The 11,665-nt window shown below is 42.1% G+C and overlaps 1 protein-coding gene across 1 annotated transcript in view; it reads left to right on the top strand.

The window, feature by feature from the left end:
* Positions 1-752: 752 nt before the first annotated feature.
* The window catches only part of Tmf1 (TATA element modulatory factor 1), a 34,913-nt gene continuing 24,000 nt past the window's right edge, over positions 753-11,665 (top strand). The window contains exons 1-5 of the mRNA XM_090323878.1: positions 753-1,070; positions 3,351-4,567; positions 5,817-5,920; positions 8,327-8,453; positions 10,632-10,737. Of these exons, the coding sequence (XP_090180004.1) occupies positions 929-1,070; positions 3,351-4,567; positions 5,817-5,920; positions 8,327-8,453; positions 10,632-10,737 (1,696 nt within the window). The 5' untranslated portion in view covers positions 753-928. The remainder of the gene's footprint in view (positions 1,071-3,350; positions 4,568-5,816; positions 5,921-8,326; positions 8,454-10,631; positions 10,738-11,665) is intronic.

Below are 11,665 nucleotides of genomic sequence, written 5' to 3'. Positions count from 1 at the left end.
CAGTTCTAAGGCTGGGATATGCAAGATCCAGGCATCAGCAGAGTCTGTGTGGTGAGGGCCCTCTCCCTTTTCTAAACGGCGTGGTCTACATCCAGGCACTGTACCTAAGTTCTGCATGGGACAGAAGGCATTCTTGGGCAGAAGCGTTTAACGTCATTTTTGAGGCCTCCACCTCAGGACCTAAGGTCCTTCTCAGGCCCCCTCTTGGGATTTGGCTGGTAGGGGGCAGGGCGTCGTTGGTGTGATGGACAACCCCACAGTACCAGGTTGGTTTTGACTGGCCCGAGGAGCGCGCTGTTGGTGTTGGTAGATTATGCTCTCCACAGCCAGTTCCGGGTTGTTAGGCGCAAGGTTTCTCCCTAAGGTTCAGAATTGATGGCTACTGGACAGTTGGTGGAATGCTCAGACCAAAGGGCCCCAAAGGTGCCTTGGATTACAGACTCGGCAGGCACGGCGCTGGCTCTCCGCAACTGAGATAATTTCCGGGAAAGAGCCCGCACAAAAACACACACTCCTCCCTTGGGCGGAGAGCTGCTCTCAACTCGGAATCTTACCGACAGGAGCCGAACTGCGTGGCTCTGTCACTAAGGGCAACGCCGCCTCCCGGATGTGACGTCAACGCCCCGTCGCTTGTTCTTCCGTGCAGACGGAACTCGGGGCTCCGGGATCCGGTTGCTGTGTACGTGGACGAAGCCGGCACATGCGCACGGCCGCGCTCCGACCCCCCTGAGGGCCGGGCTGAGGGGACCGTCTGGGGCTCGGAGGAGACGGCCCGGGTCATGGCAGCCCGCTGACCAGGCCCGCGGCGTGGAGTCGCGGGGCCAGGCCCCATCCACCGCTCACTCCTCCGGGCCTCAGGCCGCGCGGCCTGCCCCAGACCTTCCCATCCCAGACCGCAGCCCCCGCCTGTGGCGGCCGAGGAGCGGCGATGAGCTGGTTCAACGCCTCGCAGCTCTCCAGCTTCGCCAAGCAGGCGCTGTCCCAGGCCCAGAAGTCCATCGACCGAGTCCTGGACATCCAGGACGAGGAGCCGGGTGCCTGGGCCGACACCATCCCCTACGGGGAGCCGGGTGAGGCGAGCTCCGGGGCCGCCGGGCTGGGAGGTCGGGGTCCCGCCTCCCTGAGAGTTCCCGGGGCGGTACGGCTGCGGTGGTGCCCTAGCGGGGCCTGCCAGGGTGGGGGGCGGCCTTTCCTCCTGTCCGAGGGCCCCCCCATGTCCCTCCCGGGTGCCAGCCTTCCCTCCTGCCCGGGTGCCCCGCCTAGCCCGGCCCGAGTGCAGGCCTTCTCCCCGCCCGGGTGCTAGCCGGTCTCGACCCGGTCCTGGGGCCGGTCCCCGCGTCTCAGCTGACAAGGGACTTAGTTTGCCGCTTCTGTCCCCCAGCCCTTCTCTGGAGGACCCCAGGCTGGGCTTCTGGGATCCTGGCGTTACTACGCGTATTGTTTGGACCTGATGAAGTTTGTGAAGTGACAGGGAGGTGTAGAAGAGGAACGGCTCGTATTGAAGGACCACTCTGTGCTTACTAGGACCAAAGTTTGTGTTAATCGCATCAGAATGTCTCAGTGGTTTTACCGAACTCCAAAGTGAGGAATGACTAAGTGTAGGCGAGGGGTAGAATATACCGGAGATATTACCAGTAGAATATGTGGTCCAAGGAATTTAAGTTATGTGACATTTTTATTTCTGCAAGGACACGTTTGTCAATCCACTGAGATCCTTCAGGATCTAAAGTTGCGCTCATCTTTTAAGTGTGAGGAACAGTTTAGCATTTTGATGTGTAAAAAATGCAAATTTGGGGGAGAATGTACACCTTTGGATGGAAAGAGTAAATTATTGACTGATTTTCTGGTTCTGGTTTTTCTTTTTTTCTTTTTGCCAGTCCTGGGCTTGAGCTCAGGGCCTGAGCACTGTCCTTGGACTTTCTCAAGGCTAGAGCTCTACCACTTGAGCCTCAGCACCACTTCCAGCTTTTTTCTATATATGTGGTACCGAGGAATGGAACTCGGGTCTTCATGTATGCTAGGCAAGCGCTTTAACCGCTAGGCTAAACTCCCAGCCCCTGGTTCTGGTTTTTCTTTTTTGCCAGTCCTGGGCTTGGGCTCAGGTTTTTCAAGACTAGTGCTCCACCACTTGAGCTTCTGGCTCACTTCTGGCTTTTTTCTATATATGTAGTACTGTGGAATCAAACCCTTTCTGTCCAGTAGCTTTTTAATTGAAAAAAAAGTTTTTTTTAAATAATTAACATTTTATTGAACATTATTTAATCATCAGGTTATTAGCAGTTGCTATTTCTATGACTGCTATGCTAATTACTTTTTTCTCCCTGGAAGATAGTGTCAGCTACTTTTAAAACTTTTTGTTTTTTAAATTTTTTTTTGTTGGTCCCAGGGCTTGAACGCTGGGCCTTGAGTTCTTTTGCATAAGGCTAGCACTACCATTGGAGCCACAGCTCCACTTTCCTGCCCAGGCTGGTTTTAAACATCTCAGCTTCCTAAGCAGCTGGGAATACAAGTGTGAGCCACCCGTGCCTTACCCTAGTGTCAACTACTTTTTATATATAAAAAAGCAAATGTTATAAACCTGCACATTTCTGAAACTTATAATGACCTAGCTGATGGCATAGTTTGGAACATGAAAACATATAAAAGAACAAGACTGTCTCTTGGAGTCGGTTTTGGAGATGGGACTTCAGTTATCTGGCTTGTCATTGAGTAAATGCATCACATGACTGACAAAAAAGTAATTGAGTAAATGTAAATGAATTTGCTCACTAGATCTTGCTGTTCCGATCAGTTTAACCTGATCTTTGGAAAAGAACATTGGTTTCTGGTACCTTGGATACAGGTTTTGAGCATTGCTCTCTGTTTATCTTATGTTTTATTATTTTGTGTTACAGGAATGTAATTAGAAGGAACCTGACCAAACAAGTCATTTTTATGTGACAGCACATGACCTGTTAGTAGGAATGTTGCCAGTTTTTTTGAGATGAGTCATATGTATCTTGACCTTAACCTGGGTTATAAGACATATACCATTACATTCATAATTTGTTGTAGGAAGAAATAACATACTTGTCAGGCCAGGCCAGGCCAAGTCCAGCCTTTTACCTGTGCACTTAATTCCTCTCAGGCAGGGCTTCAAGGCCCCAAATTAACCTGGGCACTAACTAATGTTGCAGTCAGCAAGGAGTTTAACAAGTGCAAATTATAGATCATATTCTCTACATTTTCTCGCCTTTTCTAAGTTATATTTATACTGATTCATAATGATGGTTAAACAGTTAATGTAACCATACGTGTGTGTGTGTGTGTGTGTGTGTGTATTTTTATTTATTTTATTTTTTTTGTCAAAGGCTTAACTTCCCCTGGCAGTGGAGGATGGGATACTTCAACTTGGGGATTGAAATCAAACACTGAACCACAGAATCCACCAACGGCCTCTCCTAAAGCCATTACAAAGCCAGTGAGAAGGACTGTAGTTGATGAATCGGAAAGTTTCTTCAGTGCCTTTCTCTCGCCAACGGATATAGTCCAGACTATTCAGAAGAGTCCAGTGGTTTCAAAGCCTCCAGCTAAATCACAACGACCTGAAGAAGATGTGAAAAGCACTTTACAGGAATCTTTAGTCTCTGAGACAACTGAGACAGAAGTGAGAGAGCCTGGGTGTGTACCAGGGAAAACTGTAGCAGTGGAGTCTCCACCACCTCAAACTGAAGGCCAGCATGAAGAAACTGTTGAGAAGGAGTCTGAAATGAAGGTGCTCACTGTATGCTCGAAGGTGTCTGAAAACATGCTTCATGCAAAAACAGCTTCAGGGAATGTGTCTAACATGCCCATGCAGTCCCTCACAGCAGAAACAAAGGACATGGCTTTGGAAACTAAAGAGCAGAAACATGAAGACCGACAGAGCAACACACCCTCTCCTCCTGCTAGTACCTTCTCCTCAGGTACTTCTACCACCAGTGATATTGAAGTTTTAGATCATGAAAGTGTAATAAGCGAGAGCTCGGCAAGTTCAAGACAGGAGAATACAGATGCCAAGTCAAGTCTTCACCTGATGCAGACATCTTTTCAGCTTCTCTCTGCATCTGCTTGTCCTGAATATAATCGTTTAGATGATTTCCAAAAGCTCAATGAGAGTTGCTGCTCATCTGATGCCTTTGAAAGAATAGACTCATTTAGTGTACAGTCATTAGATAGCCGGAGCGTCAGCGAAATCAATTCAGATGATGAGCTCTCAGGCAAGGGATATGCTTTAGTGCCTGTTATAGTTAATTCCTCAACTCCAAAGGCTAAAATAGTCGACTCTATTGAGGGAAAAGCTGAAGAAGAAGTAAATGATGAAACATTAGTTATACCCACTGATGAAGCTGAAATGGAGGAAAGTGGACGCAGTGCTACACCTGTTAACTGTGAACAGCCAGATACGCCAGTTGAAGAGCCAGATATTCTGGTTTCTTCTGTGCCAACCAGTGAAGGATGTAATACTGGCTTGGATGAGGTATCTGAGCAGTGTGAAGTTGCAGAAAGCCAGCCGGAAGCACTTGCTGAGAAGGAAGATGTCTGCAAGGTAATTTATACAGAGTAGAGAAGGACTTTGGGCTGTTTGATTTAGAGATAAAATTATTTGTTTGAAAAAACGTTTTCAACAATACATAGTGATTTGTACTAACTTGAAATGGCTTTCTGGGGCTAGGTGTGTGGCTCAAGCAATAGAGCACCTGGCCAGCAAGTGTGAACTCCTGAGTTCAAATCTCAATACTGGCAAAAAGAAAAGAAAGAGATGTCAGGGGAAGATAACTCTGTTGCCGTTTCAAAATAGCAGTATTTAATGGTGGCAGTGTACCAATTAATTATTAAATAACTATTGAATTTGAGATTTCTCAAAGCTAACTATGGCAGATTAGTTGAGTTTTCAATATAGTTAACTATAAAAGATTCTATTTTACATTTTTATTCTTGAATTCTTACCCTTTTTAAAAAGGGCCAGGTTACATTACCTAAGTTTAATCAAAACTGCCATGCCATATTACTACAATTGATAATTAGCAACATGCTAAAAAAGTATATAGTGGATTTTAACCAACTTTAATTATTGTCAGTGATTTCTCAACAGCATATCACAGCATGTCAGTAGGATCTAAGGAATGACATCGTGTTAGAATTACTTTTTGTTTAACCTATACTGATATATTCTGGGAAAGTTTAAAAATTACATGCCTGTAAGTTTTCTAAAATTATTTTTATTTTTGAATGTGGTATATAAAAATTATATTTTTGGGTTAAGGAATAATCTGTGCTATAGGCACATGTATTACTTATCATCCAGTTAAGACACTGAACATAGAGGCTGAAGCCCCTCTTTTCTGTGCCTTGATTACATTTGTCTTCCTCCTCTTTGGTGGATATACAGACGATCCCAGATTTTGCTATTAAAAACAGCAAAGCCAGTGTGACTGTTTCTGCAGTGTTACCTGTTTATTAAGAAGTTTTCTCTCCACGGTGTACCAAGAACTAGAGTTTTCCGAATCCCAGGGTATGTAGGTGTTTAACTTGATCTGCCCCTTTGTCTTCCAAAGCAGTGCATCATCACAGGGCTGCGCCCATCTGTTCTTTCTTACTAGTGTACTAGAACACTTGCTGCTCTGTGGAGCACACTAGTGTGGGAGCACTGTGTTCCCATATTGCTTTTCATTGTTCCATGAGATAATGTTTTATTTATTCCCATGATAGAGTTACCTTACACATCCACATCTGCATGTACAAATGGTCTTTTTTGAGACTTAAACATTTTGGCTTTTTGTGTTTTCTTTATCCAGACCATTGAATTTCTGAATGAGAAACTGGAAAAAAGGGAGGCTCAGTTATTATCTCTTAGTAAAGAAAAAGCACTCTTAGAAGAAGCTTATGATAACCTGAAAGAGTAAGTAGTCTACAAATGTGAATAAGGTTATGCATACTGTGGTTTTAAGAATGTTTTTGAGGTGCTCACTCATGTATCATGCCTGTAATTATTGCTACTCAGGAGGCTGGGACCAGAAGAATCCTGGTTCAGAGCCTGGGCCGAAAAGTTTGCCATACTACATCTCTAGAATAATCAGCAAAACCCAAGACTAGATGTGTGGTTCAAGTGCTAAAGTGCTAGCTGAATAAGAATAAGACCCTGAATTCAAATTCAGTACCAGTAAAAAAGAAGAAAAGGAATGTTTTTGAGGCCATACCTTTAAATCTATTTATTAATAGCGAGTTTGTCTCAGATTGAGAGAATTGTGGTTCAAGTCCAGCCTCAACACAAACTTTGTGAGACCCCATCTCAGCAGAAAATGCTAGGTTTGATGGTGTACCGTTGTCATCCTTGTTGGCAGGGGTAAGCATGATAGGAGGACTGTAGTCTAGGCCAGGCAAAAAACAAAACCCTATATAAAAAATAACTGTGTGGCTTGGGGGATAGAAAGCCTGCCTAGCAAGTATGGGGTCCTAAGTTAAGAATACACTACAATTAAAAAACAAGTTTTTGAAATTAACTTAACTCCTCTATAATAGTCAAAAATTAAATACCATTTCAGGTATAAACTTACTTAAAGATAACTTCTGTTCTCAAGTTATCTTTGCCATATTACCATTGGCATTGAATACACACTTGCTTTTATTATGTGTGGTTTTCCCCCACTTTTTTTAGCAGTACTGGAGTTTGAACTTGCTGGGTAAGGGTTGTATGACTTTAGCCATTTCCTTATCCCTACTTTTGACATTGAAGACAGATGTTTTGTAAAAAACAATGCTCTTTCCAATTATTGCTAATAATCTTTTAATATTAGCAGTATAAAATGTCTTAAAAACATACTAGTTCTTGTTTGTATTAAGGAGAGATTAGGGAAGGAAGTGTCACATAAGGTTCAGAATTGAAATACCATTTTCTTAGTTTTGCATAAATATTGTTGACACTTTCACTTTCTAATGAGTTTTGACATTTTTAAATTTAATAGGGCTGGGTGTGTGGCTCAGTAGTATAGCATTTATTTGTATAGAATGTGCCAACTCCTAGGTCAATCTCTAACACTAAATGAATGAGTGAATAAAATACTCAAGTAAATATATACATAAGTAAATTCAAAAGATAAGTTTTCATCTCAAAGTTAATAGCCTGGCTGTGTGTGGTGGTTGACACATGTAACCTCAGCATGAATGCAAGGCCAGCCTCACCTATATAGTGAGACCCTATGTCCAAAAAACAAAAACAAAAAAAGCTACTCATGTCTATAATCCTAGCTGCTTAGAAGGCTGAGATTACGGCTGAGGGTCATGGTTTTAAATCAGCCTTGACAAAAAGTTGATGAGAACAGAAAAAGGTGGGCACAGTGGTGTACATCTGTCATCCCAACTATAGCAGGAAGCAGAAATCCTGGCAAAATGCAGGAGACGACCTCAAAAAGAACCAAAACAAAAAGGGCTGCAGATATGACTAAAGTGACAAAGTGCCTGTCTACCATATGCAAAATAATGAGTTTAAAACCCAATACTGCTAACACTACCACCACCAAAAAAAAAAAAAAAAAAAAAAAAACAAGTCATCCGGGCACCAGTAGCTCAAGCATGTAATCAATTATTAACTACTTGGGAGGCTGAAGTTGTTGAGACCACGGTTTGAGGCCAGCCTGGGCAGAAGAAAGTTCTCAAGACCCCAGTGGTGTGAACCTGGGGTTTTTCTTACCTACCAGGAAGCCTGACATAAGTGGATTGCACCCTGGTACTTGTCTGGGCAGAAAGTAAAATCCTGTCTCAAAAATAACAAGCAAGGGACTAGGAGCATGGCCTAATGGTAGTGTGCTTGCCTAGTATGCACGAAGCCCTAGGTTCCATTCCTTAGTACCACTTACAGAAAAAAAAAAAAAAAGCCAAGGGCCAGGATCATAGCATAGTGGTAGAGTGCTCACCTAGCATGCATGAAACCTTGGATTGGATTCCTCCAAACGACATATACAGAAAAAGCTGGAAGTGGCACTGTGGCTCAAGTGGCAGAGCACTAGCCTTGAGTAAAAAATGTCCAAGGACAGTGCCCAGGCTCTGAGTTCAAGCCCCAGGACTAGCAAAAAAAAAAAAAAAAAAAAAAAATCAGAGCTGGAGGCATAACTCAGCTATACTAGCAGCTGCTTAGCTTAGTTCAAAACCCTGGTACTACCGAAATAGAAAAATTAATAGACCTAAAACTGATCTATTTAATAGGTTATATACTGAAGAAAATGTTACTTCTTTTTGAAAATTGAACTTGTCTTGGTACCCTTGGAATATATAAACAGTATATTGTCATTCTTAAATAATTTCAATTTAGTGAAATGTTCAGAGTCAAAGAAGAAAGCAGCAGCATTTCTTCCTTGAAAGATGAGTTTACTCAGCGGATTGCAGAAGCAGAAAAGAAAGTGCAGCTAGCTTGCAAAGAGAGAGATGCTGCTAAAAAGGTAATTATTATTATTCAAAATAAGATTAAATTCCTCAGAGAAAATAGTTTGCTGAATGCATCCATCAGTTTCAATAATCAAAAATAAGATTAAAATATATATGTATTATTGAGTTTTAGATTTTTGATATATTTAAATTGATAGTTTATACTTAAAACCTAAGCATGTTAATTTGTATAATTTGCATATGAATCATTGTAAGATGTAAACAGAAAGTACTAGGATAACTTTTATAAATAAGTCCACCTGGTTTTGGTGGCTCATATCTAATCCTAGCTACTCAAGAGGTTGTAATCTGAGGATAGTGGTTTGAATCCAGCCCTAGCAAGGAAGTCCATGAGACTCTTATCTCTAGTTAACACCCAAATAGCCAGAAGTAGAGCTGTAGCTCAGGTGGTGGAGTGCTAGCCTTGAGTAAGAAAGCTCAGGGACAGCACCCAGGCCCTGAGTTCAAGCCACAGAATCAATGCATACACATACACACACACACACACACACACACACACACACACAGATACCACAAAAACACCAACTCCATCAGAGTAAATAACACAATTTAAGTGATACAATATGCAATTAAAAAGTTATCATTGGAGCCCAAGTGTAGCCTAATGGTAGAGTGCATACATGAAGCCCTGGGCTCAATTCCTTGGTACCATATACACAGAAAAAGCCAGAAGTGGTACTGTAGCTCAAGTGGTAGAGTGATAGCTTTGAGAAAGCTCAAGGACAGTGGCCAGGCCCTGAGGTCAAGCCCCAGGACTGGCCAAAAAACAAAAAAAAACCCATTATTTTTTGTACCATTTCACATGTATGTACTAATTTATGCCAAAGCACTTTTAAAATACAGATTTTTAATAATGATTTCCTTTTACCAAGCATAATGTTGGTTAACTGTAATTTAGAATATCCTACTCTCTATGGTATGACATTGGGGGATAGATAATTCTATGGTTCTGAGGCTGTTTTGTGTATTGTAGAATGTCTAACAACATCCCTGGCCTCTATCCATGACATTCCAGTAGTACTCTCTCCCACTTCAGTTGTCAGATAGTACAAAATGTCATTATGGGAGCAGTCATTCCTGATTGCAATTTGTTGTTTAAATGTTTCTAATTTGGAACAGTTACCTATGTTAGAAATTGCTGAGTTTAGGGGAAAAAAAAAAGGAATTGCTGAGTTTAGTAATTAATTACAGCTGAAGTCCCAACTGTTACTGGTAGCTTTATTTCTGCATTTGGCCTTTCTCAATTATGTTGCTTTCTTGTTTCTTTGCCAAAGAGAATTGTAGTTTATGATTTTCCCATGTGGATTGCTACAGAAAAGAGTATAAATTAGAGTTTGATTTAATAACTCATTTCTAGCCCTGTGTGGTGGCTCACACCTGTAATCCTAGCTACTCAGGAGGCTAAGACCTGAGATTGCGGTTCAAAGCCAGCCCAGGCACCAAAGTCGGTGAGACTCTATCTCCAATTAACCACTAGAAAACCAGACTTGGCGCTGTGGCTCAAGGGTTAGGGTGGTAACTTTGAGCTGAAGAGCTCAGGGACAATGCCCAGGCCCAGACTTAAAGCCCCACGACTACAAAAGAAAAGAAAAGAATTCATTTCTGACTTTAACAATAAAGCTACTACCTAGTGAACAAACATATCTGTCTCTACGTACTGTTGTTCTAAATGTAATGCTTAACCCAAGGAACATATACATAATGAAGAAAGATATCAAAAGTTAACTTATTTTCATTTTCACTTCCATTTCCATATGAAGACCTGCTGATATATCTGAATTTATGTTTTGTTTTTTTTTTTTTTGCCAGTCCTGGGCTTGAGCTCAGGGCTTGAACACTGTCCTTGGACTTTCTCAAGGCTAGAGCTCTACCACTTGAGCCTCAGCACCACTTCCGGCTTTTTTTCTATGTATGTGGGGTCCCGAGGAATGGAACCCGGGTCTTCATGCATGCTAGGCAAGCACTTTAACCACTAGGCCAAACTCCCGGCCCCCTGAATTTATGTTTTATGTGCAGTATTTAAAGTGTTTTCTTAGTCTCAGTAATCAAGGCAGTAGGTTAACTGAGCAATTTTTATTGATTTATTATAAATATGTGAGTATGACTTAGGAAGGAAATAATAACATACTTTCTTCATTGTACTTACTGATTATATTTTATTTTTTAATTAGGAAGTAAAAAATATGAAAGAAGAACTTGCTACTAGATTAAATAGTAGTGAAACTGCAGACCTTTTGAAAGAGAAAGATGAGCAGATTCAAGGATTAATGGAAGAAGGTATTTATTCTGTTGATTATTATAAGAATAGGATAGCTACTTGGCACATGACAAATAGATGTATTTATTTATTTTTTTTGGTTGTGGAGGCTTGAACTCTGGGCCTGTGTCTACCGCTATACCACTTGAGCCACAGACCTCTTCTGGTTTCTGGAGATTAATTAGAGATAAGAGTCTCAAGGACTTTCTTGCTCAGGGTGGCTTTGAACTACGATCCTCAGATCTCAGTCCCCTGAGTAGCTAGGATTATAGGCATAAGCCACTGGCACCCAACTAAATTAATTTTTTAATGAAATTTTGTAGGAGAAAAGAGATGTTAGGTAAAATAATTAAGGTAGTTTCTCCTTTCTGTTAATTAGAAATTTTTTTTTTTTTTTTTTTTTTTTTTTTGCCAGTCCTGGGCTTGAGTGAGCACTGTCCTTGGACTTTCTCAAGGCTAGAGCTCTACCACTAGAGCCTCAGCGGCTTTTTTCTATGTATGTGGTACCGAGGAATCGAACCCGGGTCTTCATGCATGCTAGGCAAGCACTTTAACCACTAGGCCAAACTCCCGGCCCTAATTAGAAATTTTATAGGTATAAGAATCCTACTTGAGGAGCCGGGAGTTTGGCCTAGTGGTTAAAGTGCTTGCCTAGCATGCATGAAGACCCGGGTTCGATTCCTCGGTACCACATACATAGAAAAAAGCTGGAAGTGGTGCTGAGGCTCTAGTGGTAGAGCTCTAGCCTTGAGAAAGTCCAAGGACAGTGCTCAGGCCCTGAGCTCAAGCCCAGGACTGGCAAAAAAAAAAAAAGAATCCTACTTGAGGGCTGGGAGTTTGGCCTAGTGGTACAGTGCTTGCCTAGTATGCACGAAGACCCGGGTTCGATTCTTCAGTACCCCATACATAGAAAAAAGCCAGAAGTGGTGCTGAGGCTCAAGTGGTAGA

Source organism: Megascapheus bottae, chromosome 2 (assembly GCF_031878675.1).
Source record: "Megascapheus bottae isolate mThoBot1 chromosome 2, mThoBot2.hap1, whole genome shotgun sequence".
NCBI classification, from domain to species: Eukaryota; Metazoa; Chordata; class Mammalia; order Rodentia; family Geomyidae; genus Megascapheus; species Megascapheus bottae.
Note: the sequence above shows the minus strand (reverse complement) of the source record. Positions and strands in the feature narration are given on the sequence as shown.